Source organism: Telopea speciosissima, chromosome 1 (genome assembly GCF_018873765.1).
Source record: "Telopea speciosissima isolate NSW1024214 ecotype Mountain lineage chromosome 1, Tspe_v1, whole genome shotgun sequence".
Taxonomy (NCBI): domain Eukaryota; kingdom Viridiplantae; phylum Streptophyta; class Magnoliopsida; order Proteales; family Proteaceae; genus Telopea; species Telopea speciosissima.
The window spans coordinates 23,524,925-23,544,141 of NC_057916.1; the positions used below are offsets into that span (position 1 = coordinate 23,524,925).

Consider the following 19,217-nt stretch of genomic DNA (forward strand, 5'->3'; position numbering starts at 1 on the left):
GGCACCAATTTTAAAACAAGATATTCTATTGCGACATATTTTTTATATTTATGGCTGAAAGATACTCAACTATAACTCAATGTACCTTTGCAGGATTTACTAATGCACAGATTTTCTCAGATGGTTACTGATATCACTTAAAAAAAAGTGCAACTCTAGTAGACAACCCCCTTCATGACAAATTTTATTACATTTTCTTTTCAGATTCTACATCTTTTGTCGTACAGGATGGGTAATATGCTAAATGTATCAGTGGATATTCGTTTCTTAAGAAAATTTACGTGACAAAACATTTCAAAAACTTGTACATGGCTGGTCAAAAATCTCCCATGTCCACCGCATAGACCGATCATCAGCAAATCTATTACAAAAATCAGCAATATCTGTCCACATCTCTAGCTCGACGAATCCTTGGTCCAATGTCCCCTGCAATCCTTGCAATCCTTGCAAGAGGCCTCTTGTTTGTACTTCTTGCAAGCATTCTGCTCAATCATACTTCATGCATCCCAAAACAAGAGAGTGGTTAAAAATAATAAAATTAGCCCAACTACCTTTTCCAATGGAGAGCTCAAAGCAACCATGAAAGAATAAAATTGGATGATCTTGAATTGGAAAGACTGAACAATTGAGAGAGAGAGAGAGAAATAGAAGCTTTAAAGACAGTTGACTCTCTCTCTTTCTAGACTGAAACTTATAAAATATTTAAATCCTGTGAACATCATGTAGTGTACTTGGAATCTTATTAAGGAAAGACAACTGATTCCTAACCTGAAGGAAGTAAAAGGTGACACCTGCAACACAAAGATTACATGTTGATCGATCAGACTTAGAAATTTATCTGAAAAGAAGGCAAGGAAGAGATGGAGATGTGAGGGGACATTCAAATATTGTGTGTGCATACTCAAGGGCCCTGGAAACCAGACCATTTTATAGAGTTTACATGAGAGGAGAATGTGCCAATCAGATTCACGCTCCTCATGACATAAGGTAAAAACATTTTCTATTTGAACAAAACCAGCTACCCTCAACAGTGGGAGAGATGCAGAAAAAAAAAATCATGAATTCCTTCAACATCACTGCCGGCAATAAAAGTGGAGCATTGCCAAAAGAGTCAAGCATCGGTATCTGCTGATGGCACCACATAATGGAGCTCCCGGAGTCATCCGCAACAAACTCAAACCCACCTTGTCCAAGTTCTCTTACATTCTGTCTCAATGACATGGCGAATGCAAAATTTCATCAAACCACAGACGTGGTTATGTTTCACTCATCCTCTTAAAAACTGAAACTACATCGGTGGGGATCAACAATCTTGTCAACCAATGCAGAGAATTCCTTTCGTTGGTTGGATTATTTCCATCCCTGAAACCACAGACGTGGTGGATTCGGCTCCTCTGCAGCATGGTAAGGCTTGCAGCGCACAACCAATGGCTGGGCTGCCACGATGCACATGCCAGCACAGCGCTGCAGAGGAGCCCAATCGAGATGTGGTTATGACTCACTCATCCTTTCTTGCTTCCAAATATTGTGTGGCATAATAGGAAAGCAAGTGTAATTGAATTGACGAGTAGCGGATGATGAAACTATGACTAGATACTGATGTTCTGGCAACTCCCACTAGAAAGACGCCATCTTTCAAGAGAGACTACAAATGAAATCAGTTTTTTCAAGGATCCACAGGAGTTGTACACAATTCAATATCGATGCAAAATCCCATTTCTTTAAAGAGGACAAAAAAGGTGACAAAAGTACAGTTCTCATGCACGCCTATATTCATCTCCGCAGTCACCAATTACTCTTAGAAGATTCTTTCCTTTCTTTGATACTTCTTGGATGCTATTTACATCATCCTCATCAAGAACTAGTGAAAACACAGCATTTGCATCTTGGATATGCTCAGAGAGACCAAGCCGAACTCCTATCATTGACCCTGCCACCGATGGCTGCAATCGCAAGCCAAACCAAAACAAGGTATTAATGAAATGAATCATCACTCCATGATCTAATGAACCTGATGAATATGGATAGGACAAGTTTACCTGATCAAGGATATATCTAACAGCAACAGTTGAAATTGAGACCCCATGTTTAGAGGCTACCTTCTTTAGTGTTTGAAGCAGAACTTGAAACAGACTCCACCCTCCCCAGGCATCAACCATCTTCCACATTTATCACAAAACCATAGAAATCAGACCTTGCAATCTGATTATAAATTTTATGAGGAAGAAACAAAGGCTTCCTTCTTGACTCAAACTGGTTGAAAATGTGCCATGTCAGTTAAACAATTGACATGATAGTGATGTCTTGGATGGTCTTTTCTTCCATACAACAGAAACAGAAGCTATGTCAAACTATATCTGTTAATGCATTTAAAAGAGAAGCAAGGTTTCCATGTAATACCCTTTTGTACTTCTGGAGGGAAGGAGTGTTTAATGGAGGCCCAGCAAAAGGAATCGCTAAGTTAGTATCAAGGAACTTTTCAGACAAGAGACCACCCAACACTGTGCCATACCTGCATTTTTTCAGTGTAAAGACTTGGAAATACTGCAGGTATCATGCTTATGATCAATCTACTAAAAAATTTGTGAAGACAATGTATTCGGTGCCTATGATGAATCTTGAAAATTTAATTGATGGGCCACCTCTTGATAAACAATAGCCAAAGAGCTATAAACAACAACCTTAATTTGCTTAGTCAAGGGGACAGATGAGTCGAGACAGAAATTGCCAGAGAACAAGATCTAATGGTCTTAGGAATGGCCAGAACATTGGTTTCAAGTTAGGATCATCCCACACTATGACAGTGGTATCATCATTGAAATAGATGGCACCCTACCAACCAGTCCAATTTAAAGATGGAATCTAAGAGTGACATAGTGTCAAAGAAACAATAGTTTTCATCAACCCATAGTTTCCATTTATATATATATATATATATATATATATATAGAGAGAGAGAGAGAGAGAGATACGTTATGAGTTTAACTCCAGTGAGTTGACAAAATTCAGACATTCTTTCTTGAGGACGCATATCAACAATAGAATGTTGCACCTACACAAAGCCTCCAAACCCATCAAAATAGGAGTTACTCAAGATAAAAAAGAAAGGGGTAAATTACAGATCACCCCCTGGTTTTTGAAAAAACTCAAATCACCCCATGGTTTAGACCCCAAAATGCCAAATTAGTCCCTGACGTTAGTTTTATGCTGTTAAGTGATAATGTCACCCAATTAAATAAATTTAAATCCCTAAACTACCCTTGACCAGTGTTGATTTACGATTTTACCCTTATAACTAAAAACCCCAAATTTGATCTTCTTCCTCACACCTGCAACTCAATCTCACCGGAGAGAAGAACCAGAGCTGCCATGGGAGTATCCGAAGTGGGCAGCGAAGATGAGGAGTTTTCTTAGTGGGAAGGACAGATTCCGCCATGAGAGAAGCGTAAGCTAAAGCTAGGGTGAAGGATTTTTCATCCTTTATTCAATCCAATAAAATTGATGAGAGAAACCCACCTATTTCAGAGAAATGTTCCTCGATTCGTTGAACTCAAGAAGGGGAAAAGGTAAAACAGAAATGGAATTGAAGATGGGTTTGAGAATGGAAATCAATTTCCTACCTGCATGGTGATAATGGGTTTCTGAGGTTGACTTGCTCCCCACAAAATCAAGGAAAAGAGGGAGAAAAGAATGATGAAAGCTGAACTCTGAAGGCTGATGAAAGCTGTATTTGAAAAGAATGTGCTAATTGTCTCTCCTACCGCTAGATATAACTTGCAGAGATTTTTTGCTTCAACCTCCCTTTAGCTTTTGGGACTGTTATTGTGTTGGTTTAATAGAGTTGGGGAAGAGCCAGAGAACGGTGGCAATGGTGGTTTCTGGAAATCAGATCCCTATGTATGGTGGTGGAGCGACTCTGAGCAGTTTGGGAGGAAACCTGACGGCGCCGGTCCCTGTAAAACTTGATTTCATAGTCTGTTCAAGAGCTTAAGTTCTAGGTCGTCTGGTAAACCTCTGTTCTACAGAAACATCGAATGCTCAATCCGAATTGCACATAGAGAGAAGGAGGAGGTTGAAGGATTGGAAGCCTCCGCCGGAGAGGCAAAGGAAGGATGCTCTGGTGGTGGCGGGAGACAAAATGATGACTGTTGAACTGGGGAATGAGCCTGAGTTTGGGTCGATTCCGTTTGGACAGACTGAGGTTGGAGCACCACCACCGCCGCCACTGCCATCTCCGAGAGTTACAAGAGAGAGATGGAGAGGGTAGTATTGTAAATTTCATTCTAATGTTTTAGTACAAGGGTAAAATAGTCCTTCCACCCCAATAACTAACAGCAGACTAACACCGTTACTGTAGAAGGGCTGATTTGAGTTTTTTTCAAAAACCAGGGGGTGATCTGTAATTTACCCAAAAGAAAGTAATGAAAAACAAATATTTAAATGTTGGAAAGACTTTTAATTCACCTGATTGCTGACAACTGGAATCCCATTTTCCAGGATTATTTGTAGCCTTTCAGTATCAAAGTTTGTCAAAGCCACCGTCTTAATTTTACCTGCATACCTTTCGTCGAATAATCCACTACAATCAGAGAATGCGGATCTGCAACTTAACAGTAGAATGTTCATAGCAATCAAACTGACCTTCTTCTTTCAGATCAGTAAGGTGTTTAAGTGCATCAAGGTAGCCTGGATTGGAATAATCCCACCTGTTTCAAGTATAAAGAATTTGTCAAGAAGAGTTAAGAAAACTATACATATTTTAGAAAAGGGTAAAGCTGTTTGTAACCAACCCGGTTACAACACATCGTTGTAACCTTACTTATTTGCCCACCCCACACTAACTAACCTTTATGGGTGATAAGGTGTCTTTTTATAATTTTCCCCCTCCTCCGTCTCCTTCCCCCCCCCCCCTCCCCTCCAGCTCTCCTCCTCCCCTCCCTTGCCAATTCCAGCTTCGGCTTCTCTCCCCTACAGCTCCCTGCCCTCCTGCAACTCCCCACCCGCAACTCCCTGACCCCCATCTCGTCCTCCCCCTACAGCTCCCTGCCCCTCATCTTGGGTGCTCTCACCCCCTACTTGCAGATGTCCTGAAACCTAAATTCCCTCAGCTAAAGTTCTCCAAAGCCAAAAAACACACATAAATAAAGAATTCAATCCAACAGCTGCAAAGGTGAAGTCTCCTAATTCTCAACCCATATCAATGTTGCTAATGTATACTCACCAAACTCCACAGCAAAATAAAATACTAAAAATGCAATGGTAACCCAATCGATGGAAACCAATATGAACAGGGCAAGTCGAGATTTGAAACAAACACTCATTTGCAGATCTATCTCTCTGAGTGTGCATAAGGGTATAGCAGGAAATTGAATAGAAAGAATTCTCACTTTTGTATCGCAACAACAGTCGAGAATATAATTAGCATCGAATTAGAATTTAGGAGGGTGGTAGATTATACTCCATTTTGACATTGTAATGATAAGCTTGATTGGTACAAATTATGTTTATCCTTTTGTTGTCAGTACAAATGGAATGGATGGCGAAATTGGTTGATTTGATTTCTTGTCAAACTGAAGAAGAAGAAGATTTCGGCTTTGATGGGTTAGAATGCGAGGCAGTGTTGTTTATCCTTATATGAAGAGCATCTCTCCAGCCAGAAATCCAGACAATGAATTTGGGAAATAGGGATAGGGAACCTCACTTCACACCGCCCCTGCAAAACAATTGCGGTCTCTCGCCCGTCCCATCCCCTGTCACTCTATAACTCAACTCCCCCCACTGCCTCCCTGCCCCTGCTACCCATCAGCGGAATCTCTCTCTCTCTCTCTCTTGTAAAAGTACATTATAAGATTTTTTTTATTATACAGCCACATCATTTTATGGAGGGCAAAAAAGACCAGTTACAAATTCTGTTTGTAACCTGCTTGGTTTCTATCTTAATTTAAGATAGTCACTCCTTAAGTTGGAAAAAAACTTAGTTTTGTTGAGTTTAGTTCAGTTTAGTTCAGTTTGCTTTAATGTAAGATGCTGAAACTGTTTTCCAAGAATTTTTTTTTTCTTTTCGGCAAGAGTTTTCCAAAAATCAGTCAGAGAAAGCGGATAGCTAGATATGTTTTAACCTTTTATTAAAACCAGGAAATAGTTGACTAGGCTTTCTACAAGCTATATTTCCAGAAAGTGACATGTATTACTAACTGTACGTATATTCTCCCAATATTTGTACCATAAAATGATTTGGCTTTTAAATTTTAGCTAATCGTTAAAAACTAATGGGCTTCAGCCAAGGTGAAACAGAGGACCTGATTTTCTGGAGAAAAAAAAATATTCACTCTTTTACATTCAACCAAATGTGCCTATATAAGTTCAAGCAGTAAGATGTACAGATGGATTTAATTTATTTGTTCAATAAGTAAAAGTGAAATTATATCCTCAATTCAAGCAATATTATATCCTTAATTCAGGTAACTCAACTGAACAAAGCATTGTCCCAACTATTATGTAAAATAAATTTCAATTAAATAAAAAGTATTTAATAAGCATTGGCCCGAAATGAGAAAGATTATAAACTAGGATGCATCCTGATCTCTTCATATTCAGTACTTGTTTAATATAGAAATTCCTTTAAGAGATAGAATTTTCTAACTTCAATAACAAAAACAAAAGTAGGAACAGGAACATATATTGTACCAATGAAACTGAAGCATGTCTAGGGAAGCAACATCCATTCTCTTTCGTGAAACATTGATGCTGTCCTGGACGTAGCGACTCGTCATCTTAACTGGAGGTGGCACCCATTTTGTAAGACTGCATCACATAAACTAAAGGAGTTAAAGCAGAATCAACTTCAACTAATTAAGATTTGGGAAAATGATGTACCAACTGCCGGTAGTACATACCCCCTCTGACACTCTCTCTCCTCCCAACCATGTAGCCCCCTACATACGAATAGTGAGGCACTCCCTCCCTCCTATTGGCTTGGTGTGGGAGATGGCAATACATGTGGGTGGCATGTAGATCCCTCTACCTAAAAATTTTAACCCATAGCCCTTGTAGCCGGTAAATCTGCATCACATATTGTAACACAAATAGCAGTGCTGGACCACAGAACCCATATTCCTTGGAAGCACACTGAATGTGTCTGCATGTGTGTGTTAGTATCTGTGTCCCTTTCTTTGTCGTTTGTACTTGATTACAAATTCAATTCCATACAAATTACTATCATATCATAGAAATTGATACAATCTAACATGATAACATAATTCTAATTTTACATTTTATTAATATAAGTTTCTTAATAATAATGATGCCATCCCCTTCTTTCTTTCTTTTTTATTATTATTTATGCTGCAAGTGCTGAATATTAAGAAACTTATATTAATAGAAACGTGGGTACTAACATCATGTTATTCAGATACTGAGTGACATCACTAGTCACTACAGCTACATGTATTTCAGCAGATGACCTTTAGATCAATAAGAGCCACAGCTCTGTTTAATTACTTCTTCATAATAAGCTAAGGAGACCTTATAACAGTACAAGTCTGTTAAAAAAAAAATAAATTGAATTTGTGAAGACATGTAATTTTAATTATACCAAAAGATTAATAGACAGGTGAGTAAATCCTTGCTTAAATTTGCCATTATTCATAATGCCTAATTATTAGGCAAACAATTGAATACTCTCAGATAATACGAGTCTAAAGTTCACAGATCAGAGCCTCTTTATGCTATAAGAGTGTTATCAAGTCCTCTGGAGGACCTAATATTCTATATGGAAAATCTTCTTGTAACCAAGGTTGGTTACAACAAGATTGTAATCATACTTTTTTGCCCTTTTAGTATAACAAACTTTTTTTAATGAGGGTAAATCATGTTATTTCACATAAATACTGGATTAAATAAATTTCAACTTTTTGAAAACCTTTTTTTACCCCTGCATTAAATAACTTTTGAGAATAAGATAAGGGAAAATTAAAAGAATATTACAAATTCTTGACAACAAGTTGTTTCCCATTCTATAAGAGCAGGGTCAATAATGATGTTGTTCTTCCCCAAGACAAAAAACATCATCCCTCTGATTGAAGCTCAATTCAGTGATTCCATCCTACAAAAGTAAATCTACAAGGTGCATGGTTGGAACTCACCCTTTGACCTGTTCCAATAACTCCGGTGGGCGCTCTCGACGAACTCTGTTGATGAAAATTCCATAGAGATCTTCTGCAGGACCATCTGTGGACCGAAGGGGATGGAACAGAAGAACAGTGAATTATTGACACTAAACATAGGTCTGGTTGCCATAGGATTTATGCAAAACAAAGACTGATACATTACAACTTGTAGAAGTGTAGGTGAACCAAACAACCGTCTATAATTGCCACATATCACCCAATAGTCAATGGTGTATTCTGGCATGACCAGACTGTTCTTATGTCCACACTACACTAAAACATGGGCTATGGCTGCCATTTTATATTCATGACATATTACGACTTTAATCATCCTTTGAGTTTCTTGTTTTAAGGGTCTGACAAATATCAGCCATGTCAAAAGTGGAGAGCCCAGATTGGCTAATCGAAGCATTCCGTCGGCGGCATTGTCTAGACCGAGTCTACCCCAACCGCACTCATCTGCGGCATCCCATTCATGAGGCATAAATCCAAGGAAGTGTTTCCATTCTTCACCTCAACTCGCCAGTCATTGCCGAATTTCTACACAATGGATTCCTAAAGAATTCGCGAGACTAGAAACCTCTTCTGGATTTAATGCAGACTGATTTGAAGTTGGGGACGTTGAAGGTATGGAACAGGGTACTGTCAATTCCGCGGGAAGGGGGGAGAAGATGAACACTTGAACCCAGATGGAGAAAAAAATGCAGAGTGAGCAGACGCCTAGGGTTGTCATTCACTATCTTTTTCTTATCCACCTGGTGTGCACATCGAGGGTAAACAACGAAGTTGATATTGGACTGGAAAAGACTATATGTGCATTTCTTTGACACTGGATAGGAGTTCTTAATAGCATCGCTCTTCAGCCGCCACCGTTAAATGTTGTCATCAGCAAAACACGAATTGAATGATGGGAAATAGAGAATAGAGGGAGTTGAACTTAAAGTACAATTTGTACAAATCGATTTAGGGTAAAAGGGTATCTGAGCTAATAACTCACAGTGATCGGCCATGTCGAATGTGCATAGGCCAGCGTCGGCATAACGAAGCATGGCGTCAACGGCGTCGTCACGGTCTATTCGGCCCCAACCACCACTGGTCTGCCACATTCCGTTGAGAACTCTGCAGATGTCCAACGAATCGTTTCCGTTGCTCACCTTGGTTAGCCTTTCCCCGCTCTTCTGCTCGCATCGCAACGATTGAGCACCGAGTTTGCGAGATTCCGGTAGGCTCTTAGTTGTTGTTTTGATGTGATTAAAGGATGATTTCAAGGTACCACCGAAGAGTTTGGTGGGGGTGGAGAGGAAATGGTAGTGATGGTGGTGGTGGTGTTGCAGGGACGCTGCCATTTCTTCTGCTCCTTCTGGAATCTGGGTGGAAAGCGCGGGAGAAGTGAACCTTCCAACTCTTAAAGGATAAGGTCATGACTCATAAACCAAAGCCTATATGCCATACTCCCAAGGTGCACTTTATTATTCAGCGTCCAACGAATCAGTGCGTCCATCTGGCATCTATGGACCATAACCCAGGTGGAACAAAGTCTTTTTTGGAAAAATTACATGATTAGCTACTTTTGGGTTTTCATTTACAAAATTGTCCACCCTATGTTTGAATTAACAAAAATAGATAAAAACAAGTTAAGGTTTATAAAACTGGACAAAATAGTGTCTCTCCCTCCCATACTTACTTTTTTAGACATTTTTACTCCTGTCATTGCCTTCTCGCCCAGACATTCTTTGTTCCCTGCAACCCTACCCTTGTCCCAGCCACTGCCATTCTCTACTACCCCAAATAACAGAGGAAAAAAAAAGAGATTTTTTTAGAGGTATACTACCGAGGAAGGAAGGAGAGTCACAGTTTTATCTAGTTTTGTAAAACTAAACTTCTTCTTGTTTATTTTTATTAACTCAAACATAAGGGAAACAGTTTTATAAATAAAAATTAAATTTTATAAATGAAAACCCAAAAATAACTAATCATGTAATTTTCCCATGATTTTTTAGTAGAACTTTATCGTACAGTCGGTGATATCTTTCTCAATTCCCCGATGCATACCTAGTCTCTCTGTTTTTTTTGGGGGGGGGGGGGGGGGGGTTTGGATAAAGGAGAGTTTTTATATTAAAAAATAAAAGAATAATTTACAATCTTAAGAACCTCCTCCCACGATCATCGTCTCGAACTAGATCACGACAATCTCTTGGTCGTGAATCTTCTCTCGAAGAACCTCCTCCCACGAGCATCGTCTCAAGCTATCCCTCGGAGAATTGCTCCCCTTATCAGTGATTGCTTTCAGCTTGCAACTATGTTTGAGGACATCAAGTTCACTCACACTCTCAGGGACGCTAATTCGGTAGCTGATTGTCTTGTCTCTCTCGGAGCTAGAACTCAGGATTCTCTTTTTTAGAATGACCTTCCTCCTCTTTGTATTTCTTTACTTATGTTTGCAGACTTCTCTGGAACATTGTTCCACTGGTAATAAAGTTTTTTTTTTTTTTATCCCTAAAATAAAAAATTTTGGGCGACAAAAATCCTCGTTCTCGAGAGTTTATGGGTTTAATGAAAAGCAAACCGTCACCAGAAAAGACAAAAACCATCAACCACCGACGAAACCTAACGAAGTATTAAACAAAAAAATAAAAAATAAAAGAAGGAACAATTTATTGTTTATGGGCAAAGTTGCCTGGAAACTAGGAAAGTTCCAAAAAGGATTCCTGGAGCATGAATGAAAAATTTATTGTTTATGGGCAAAGTTGAGATTGCCTATGAAAAATGTTTACTGATGCAATTAAAAAAATATATTTACTGAAAGACCCATACAAATAATCTCCTTCAAGAATGGAGACCTGTTGGGTGTTTTTATATACCAAATTGTTAACGTGATGGTCCTTCACCAACGGTTCAACACAAGTTTTTTTTTTTTTTAATTTCATAAATGCCCCTGTATCTCTCTGTTGTTACTCTGTAGGTAAAGAGCTAGAGAAGAATCTGCTGACTTGATTCCATCTACTTCCTCCCTCTCTCTCTCTCTCTCTCTCTCTCTCTCTTAAACATCCATTTTTTGGTACTGCAACGAACTACCACTTGTTTTGCCTCTGCAAGTTTGGAAGATCCAAATTAGAAATGGATAGGAATGAGAACCTTTGGTTTTCAGATGAAAAGGTGGAAGAAGACAACCAAGACACAGCAGCAACTCTGCACCAACTACAAATTCTTCAGTCTCTTATTCCCAATTCTAACAAGGTCCATTTTCTTCTTTCCTTTTCTATTTTTATTTCTTTCAAGTTTTTTTTTTTTTCTCTTGAAAGGTCAATTTCTGCTTTTAAAACTGATAAATATGAAGTTGGGTTTCATGAAAAAGTTTGAATTTTTTTTCCTTGATTTTCTTCTCATTACTGATCTCTCAATGTGCTGCTAGACTGATGCAAGATCAATCTTAGAAGATGCTTCTGATTATGTACAAAAAATTCAGCAAGAGATGGAGCAAATTGAGAAAGAATTATCACAAAGGTCAGAAGACAATGGAAGCTCATCAAGGAGCAGGAGCAGTGGCTCAAGTTCAGCACCCAAGATACTGAGGGTAAGAAGGTTCTCTGGGCTGGTCATCTCTTTAATACTAGCTACTTCTTACACAAACAAGTTGATGGAGGCACTAATGCATTACAAATCAATGAATCCTAAGAACTGTTCCCTGAAATCAAAACAGGTGGTAACAGAGAAACTGGTAGAAAGCAGATTTGTGGTGAAGATCAGTTCCAATAAGGGTCCGGGTGTAGCTGCTCAGGTGCAGCGCGTCTTGGAGTCTTTGGAGCTGGACATGGAAATGACTTCAATTTCAGTCCAGGAGAAAACTCCTTTTGAGATGTTAACCACAGCTATAGTTGAGGTATTCTTCTTCTTCTTCTTCTTCTTCTTCTTCTTTCTCTCTTATTAGGGACTAGGGTAAAAGTTAGCCATTAAGGCATGGAACCCCAACAATCTCTCCCTCAACGCAAAAGCAATCGAGATATTCCGCATCTCCCCCTCCGGATGGAAGTAAACCTCAACAATCTTCTTGGAGGGCTTTTCTCCATAGGCACACTTGCCACACCTTGGCTCTACCACAACTTTTGCCCAGCCACATCCTAGCCCTTCCACTAGCTCTAATGCCACTTGTTCCACATGAAGGATCTTTATTCCTTCCAGTTTCCCAGTGCCCCTAACAAGGGGGGGCACAGACCACCCTACCCCTACCTGAACACTCTGCCTGAGTAGAGTCCCCCACCCACCCCCCCCCCGGCCTTATTAGAAACACTGGGGAATAGGGAATTGGAGGAGATAATTTTCCAGAAACTTTGGGTAGAACTCATCCTTAAAAGCTCTACATCGATCTACTCATATCCGATGTAAGATTATTGCTTTCACCTTCCATGTGGAACCTCAACATCTCTCTCCCACAGAAATACACACTAGAGTCTAGATATACAAGGATTACTGTAAAATTAAGACAATCCTGTTGTTCTCAAAATTGCACACCTCAGGGCATATAAAGAAAAGGATATTTGTGAACACCTCCTCCATTAATCCATCTAAAGCAGCAAGTTAATTAATTAATTAATTAGTTGAATGAATAGTATCACCAAAGTAGTTTTTCATCGATGCTTCTGATTAGACAAACGAGTTACATAGTAATTAGCATAAAAAAATAATCTTTTTTTTCTTGAAAGTTCATAGAACAGATTAGTTAAAAAGTGGATTTCCATGATTGATTTGAAAAGCAACTCTTCATTCTTTTTCTTTATAAAGTTGGAATTATTCTTTGAAGGTGACAAAAGAGACTATGACTGAAGAGGAACTCCATGATCTTATAACGAAAGGAGCGGAAAGGCTTGGGTTGTTAGTACATTAAGTAACCCACCCAATGACCTAAACCTAAAGTGAACTGGACAAGCTGAGGCTTTTTTAGAATTATTGCCTCTGTTTTTGGTTTGTAATGATACTATTTTCTTTGATAACATTTGAATTTGAGGGTTTTACATGCTCTTACTCTTTAAAGTGTGAAGCACCACTCCCTGTGAGAATCATTTAATCACTGAGGCATGTGTGGTTCCTGCTTCCCCTAATTCATCAAACATTATAATAATGATGGGCTCAGGAAATAATCTATAGACGTGAATACATGGAATTTAGCTTGTCTCTAGGGAGGCGTGCGCCTAGGGTGCTGTCAGGGACATCCAACGGTTGAGTTGTGCTACATACATCTTGGCACATGCCTAGGGATATGTACGGCACAGCCCAACGGCTGACAGAACCTGTGTGTTCTCTGCTCCCTGGAGACGATCCTGATCCAAATATGTGATCACTAATACAGCATTATTCAAATTTGTCCAAATCCAATGGCGACAAAGTAACCTGCAACAAGAGAGAATAGTACCTTACCACACAGGCTGTACTTACTACTTACAGGCGTAGGCTCCACTCAATTTAATAGCCTAAGCCTGTATGGTGGTCTCTTACTTGAACGTGGTTGATTTCCAACCTCAGATAAACTCGAGGAAAGGATGGATGTTTTCATAGATTTACATTGCAGTTATATTTTCATACCAATCAAGATGTGTTATTCGAAATCTAATATCCTAATGTGTGATCACTTATCATTACTGGACATAGCTAATTCACTCACCAATGTCAACACTTATCAATCTAATTTTTATAAAATCAAATAAGTGACTTTACTAGTCCACCCAAAAGGAAACCTTACAACATTTGTTAACCTAAAACATATCCAAGGTTTGGCAAGAAAACCCAAGCCTTTGCGTGTGTCTGCTTGTGGCTAGAGTTGTATGATTGTACTAGAAATCATTTCGTGCACAACCTGATAACTATTACATCGGGCTCAAGTTTAGTGGAAGTGTTATTGACACCATCATCTGCGTGAGATTAAAATTTATATAAAAATAACATCCCCGTATGGACTATCTTGATTCATTATTTTTCATTCAAGCAATAGTATTTTGTTATTATGTGGTTGTACCGATGATGGATTATAGCTGAACGAACTAAGCGTGCCAAGCCCTACAAGTGAAGGACGATAGTACTCGTCAAGATAGTCCATACCTAGGAGAAACCCTACATTCTGTGGTATTATTAGGTATGTGGTTATAATAAACCGAAGCATGCAACCAAATTGAATAACAATTCCATTGGGGATTCGAACCCTAAAGGTAGCCTCCATTTCATAACTTCACATCGTTGTTAGTTTAGATTTGTTTCTTTTGTTCTTAGTTTAAAAATCAGATTTATTGTAATTTAATTTTCATCACTTTCAATGCTCACACTCCATATTTATGGGCTATTGATACCTTTTCCTTAGTCTTTTAACAATACTAATAGATTCAAAGTCATCCATTAGATTACAAATATCAAAAAGCAAATGAAAAACTTCCCAAGGCCATGCCTTAACATTCCTTTGCTTGAGCCACTCTACCACTTCTTGCCAATCGGTCTAAACTGTGTTTGTTATACATTTCTGGGTCAAAGGCTTTCACTAATGATCTTAAACATCTGAATCCACTATTTATTTAATGTATATTTGTCATCTCATCTTTTTAATTTCAAAATTAGTGGGTCTCGGATACCCCATCCCCTGAAGATTTCAACTCTAAAGAGAATGAACTATACAGCTATACTTTAAAAAGCGCTAGAAATCATATGGTGGATTTTTTAAAATTAAGGCTGCATTTGGTATGAAGTCTTGGAATGCACTTATTGGCCAAGAATGCATAACAAACACAGCGTTGGGCTTAAATGAGTCTCTATATTTTGATTTTATTGCCATACACCTAATGTGTTCATCAGAAAAGACAAAAACCGCCTAAGACTAAGCTATGGGCCTAAATATTTTTGTTTGGGTTGCACTTTGAGATGGGCAATCTCAAACCCAATACCGTATTAGGGTGGCACTGGGCTTGCCTTTCCATACCTTTAGATTGGGCATGATTTAGCCCTCCAAGGTCCAGCCCATATCCACCCCTGCCCACCAAAATGCCCTTACCATATATAGAGAACGGAGAAAAAGATTTTAGATTCCCTTAAGCCACGTTTGTTTGACGGGAACTCAGGTGGGGTGAGAAGATGCTGATGCTACACTTCAAAATCCCACTCCAATCTTGCTTGTTTAGTGATAGTGAACTTACAAAAGCTCATGGAACAATATTCAATGTTTTGTTTGCTGACGTGGTTCTTGAAAATCCCACAAAAAAACAAAACACTTTGGTTACTATTCATGGGAAAAGTAAAAATCCTACCCTTGTTCCCCAACCTACTACACTGGGATCGAGCTCTTCTCTTGCGAGCATCCCGCCTAGGGATTACCCAATGAGACATCCTACGGCAGGACTGCTTGTAGCACACTGGGATACGTGCCTGGCGTCACACCAGCATGTTGCGAACAGCCCTGTCGTTAGATGCCTCACTGGGCACTCCCCAGACAGACGAGATGCTCACAAGAGAGGAGCCAAATCCACTAAAAGGGACAATCCCACGACAATCTCACCTCCTTCTACCCGTCAAACAAACGGATCCTTACTATTATCATTTCTCATCATCGAAGTGGGCAGCATTGAAGGGGACAAGTGTGAGAGGTAGGGGTTCACGGGAATCGTTATCCTCTCCTGTTACAGCACGGTGCTGTAATGCATCGTGCGACAATATCATGTGGGGTCCACTGTGCCACATGGTCTCTGCAGCACCCCACGATGCAATACAGCACCGTGCTGTAATAGGAGAGGATAAAAGTTCAGGTTCACGGATGGTTGCAGGAAAAGTTGGAGTACTAAGAGAGGAGATGGAAAGCTAGGCATGCAAAGGAGACATTGATTTTGAGTTGTTGCTATGATGAGGAGACCATATAACATCATCTAATCTTTCTCTAGAATGGCGACTTGACGGCTGACTCAGAATGAGATGGAAGCTGGAAGAGGCAAAGAGTCATTCTTCTATTCTTCGAGAATGAGTCAACAATATTAATGAAAGGTACTAAGAGAGAGATTTATAAATTAAACTGAAGAAAAGGTTTGGTTGTTTACTCGGATCCAACTTCTAAGCATTTTCATTACTGTGTATCCACCTCGTAGTACCACTACCATGCAATAGTAAATACGATTCTTTGTTTTCTCTAGACATGGGCTGAGGAGTCTGGATGGTAGGAACCAGACCAAGGATTTCGTATTCTGTATCGGCCGATATGGATCGATCCAGATCAGAAGGATTTACCCTTGATTTTTATGAAAAATTAGATTTTTTTTTTTTTTTTATATACCCTTGGTACATATCGATTCACCGATCTGGGATCGGTCAGGAATCGGTAGTGACCTTTGGTCCCCTACTAATATTGATGCAAATAAGTTAATCCAATACAGATTCCTCAAACCATGGTAGGGACTACTACTAGCTTGGTTTGTATTGCGGCCAAAATCCGGGTGGGTGACGTGGATAACCTACGAAGAGTAAAAGACATAGAAGGTTTGGAGCGGATTCTGAGGGGGGACTCTCGATGCCTAAGTCAGATTCCGCCCAACAGTGATAGTGAATGGGAGTATGGAGAGCGCAGTAAGAAGTTGAATGGATCCCTCGTTTACTATATAAAGCAGAGACGATTGCAAGGGTGGTTACGGAGTTCTGATGGCAGCTTCAGTCTTCCCATGTTCACTTATGCCCTTGTACGTGGTAGAGTGGGACGGCTAGATAGGTAGTTCCCTTAATTTGGAGACCGTGTCTTACCCACTTGTGGATGGAGTGGGGCTCGAATCTTAAACCACTTTTAACAGCAGTGAACAATTCTTCGTGTAGAGTTTGTGTCTTACCCTTGATTGGTTTCCTACCACATGTCACGTGCATATTGAGGGTTTTTTTTCCGAGTGTATCATTTTGTAGTTGCTTCCTCTCTATCTCTAGATATATGATTCAATCTTATCCTAATTTTATCTTGATTGTAATCGAGTGATTGAGTGACAATATTGTGTTTCCATCATCAATTTTTTTTGTTGAAAGTGTTTCCATCTTCAATCGGGGTAAGTAGTCCTTTGTATTTTAGTTTTATTGTTCAAGGTGAGGCGTTAGCAATGCGGAATACTCTTGCACAAGCTCTGGCTCTGGCTCTGGCTCTAGTCTTCTACAATCTTTAGGTTGAGTCTATAGCAAGGAGACGGAGGACTTGATTCAAGACCCCACTTGGGTACCACCGTTGGTAGCAACAACAATTATCCATGATATTAGATCTCTTTGTGGTATTTTTTTTAATCTATTATTTTTTTTATTTATTCTACGTGATCTGAACGATGTTACAAATATTCTTACAAGGAATGCGCTATTTGTCATGTGTTTGACAGATTTGTCATTTGTCACATTCCATTCGTTGGCTTACTAGATTTTACGAGTATGAGCTCTTGATTGTACACATGTTTTTATCATCAGTAAATTCTCTTTTCATGAAAAAAAATGTATCTTCTATGTATTTTAAACTTGGAATTGTTATGCTCTTTTTTCGCTCTTATTTGACTTTTTAACCAAACTATGACCATCGTTTTTACCAAGTATAAGAGTCAAAAGCATTGAAATTTTTACATATAAATAATGATTGGTGGATCCTATTTAATGCCAAAATTCATCAAATATGTTTCCATGGGGCAATTATAGTCTGCCAGTGTTGCGAAGATCAAGAGTATGCAATCAACCATTCATATGATTGTTAAATCAAGTCGCAGTTGGATTTCCACTCTTAAAGTGAAACTGATTCAGACACCACTATTGGCCCATCAAATCAAATTATGAAAACAGTTTTCTCTACGCAGTACTCCCATGCATCTATCTCTCCTCCTTAAAACAAGGGGCGGAGGTGTTTTTGTACATGGGAAGGAGAGAGATAGACTCATGGGAGTGCTGATGTAGGTCAGACTCTCGGATAGAGATCTTTTTCCCATCAAATTATTTTAAGATCTCTATATAATTGAAAGATGCAATAAGGAAAGTCTAGTCTATAAGTTAAGAGACTTACAGAATAGTTTATAGTCCTCAAAACATGCATTAAACCCCAAATGTCATGGATGAAAGGTAAAATTTCTCAAGTAAATAAGATACTCTCACTTGATGCATCCACTAGTTTTCCACAGTTTGATTCCACTACTATGTTTTATGGGAGAATGTTCTATGTTTCGCAGTGCAGGCTGCGCCCAGGCACATGGGCACCCTGTGCAGGGAGGCAAGGTGGTCATTGTGCCCACCCCCATGTGCCTGGGCGCAGCCTGCGCTGCGGCACAAAGAACAGCATCCCATGTTTTATATACCCGAAATGAAAACACATTCTTATGGCTGCATATTCAACAAAGAAAGTATTTTGGGGACTATTTTTTAACGCAACACTCACCAAAAAATATCCTCTATCAACCTGGCCAAGCATTAAGTGTCATATGTTCTACACCCCCCACCCCCAAAAAACAGTGTCATATAGAAAAATTGAAGGAATTTTTTAATTGACACCCGTTAATGTCTCAAATAACTGGTAACCTTTTTTTTTTTTTCCCTCTTCTTATTCTAACGCAATTTTTATTTCACTAAGGTTAAATCTGTCATTTTAGGGGCTATATCTCAAAGTGTGTGTGACAATGTTAATTCTTAAAAATGCTACACTCATATTTCACTTTCAAATAATTTTGAAACTTTTTTTTTTTTAACCTTAGACATCAAGAACTTATGAGAATAAGACAAGGGGCAATCAAAATTGCATGTTCTAAATACACCTACAAAGGTTTCATTCAGATCCCTTATTAGAAACACCTCTCTTATCTCTTGTATGCCAGATCTCTGATGAGAAATTAGTATTAAAATGAGCTAGCTTTCTACAATATCTTTTAGAGAAATCAAGAACCTCAAAACCAAGACTCTATGTCTCTATCCCTTCAACAAAAGAAAGAAAGGGATCGGGATATCCTTTAGCAGCAGTGAATTCACCGTAAGACTTCAGAAGTGTGTGGGAAGATATTTTGAGGAACATACTAAAAAACCTATAGAGGTTTGTGA

At 39.1% G+C, this 19,217-nt stretch overlaps 2 protein-coding genes across 2 annotated transcripts; one reads left to right on the top strand and one right to left on the bottom strand.

The window, feature by feature from the left end:
- Window positions 1-1,641: 1,641 nt before the first annotated feature.
- On the bottom strand, window positions 1,642-9,505 carry LOC122665959 (flagellar radial spoke protein 5-like). The gene is given in 10 exon segments (XM_043862080.1): window positions 1,642-1,943; window positions 2,040-2,159; window positions 2,401-2,512; window positions 2,973-3,052; window positions 4,465-4,553; window positions 4,642-4,706; window positions 6,688-6,804; window positions 8,145-8,229; window positions 9,166-9,250; window positions 9,252-9,505. Coding segments are annotated over 10 exon segments (1,044 nt in total). The 5' UTR covers window positions 9,357-9,505; the 3' UTR covers window positions 1,642-1,757.
- Window positions 9,506-11,240: 1,735 nt separating this feature from the next.
- Window positions 11,241-13,057, top strand: LOC122665967 (transcription factor FER-LIKE IRON DEFICIENCY-INDUCED TRANSCRIPTION FACTOR-like). The gene is made up of 4 exons (XM_043862089.1): window positions 11,241-11,405; window positions 11,581-11,742; window positions 11,869-12,048; window positions 12,967-13,057. The coding sequence occupies exons 1-4, from the start codon at window positions 11,286-11,288 to the stop codon at window positions 13,048-13,050; spliced, it is 546 nt and encodes a 181-aa protein (XP_043718024.1). The 5' UTR covers window positions 11,241-11,285; the 3' UTR covers window positions 13,051-13,057.
- The last annotated feature ends 6,160 nt before the right edge of the window (window positions 13,058-19,217 follow it).

What these genes read in the sequence shown, in the direction of transcription:
- LOC122665967 (XM_043862089.1), top strand. Translation starts at nt 11,286, where the DNA reads ATGGATAGGAATGAGAACCTTTGGTTTTCAGATGAAAAGGTGGAAGAA. An exon ending in TTATTCCCAATTCTAACAAG is followed by an intron (nt 11,406 to 11,580) that starts GTCCATTTTCTT and finishes ATGTGCTGCTAG; the next exon opens with ACTGATGCAAGATCAATCTT. An exon ending in TAACCACAGCTATAGTTGAG is followed by an intron (nt 12,049 to 12,966) that starts GTATTCTTCTTC and finishes TATTCTTTGAAG; the next exon opens with GTGACAAAAGAGACTATGAC.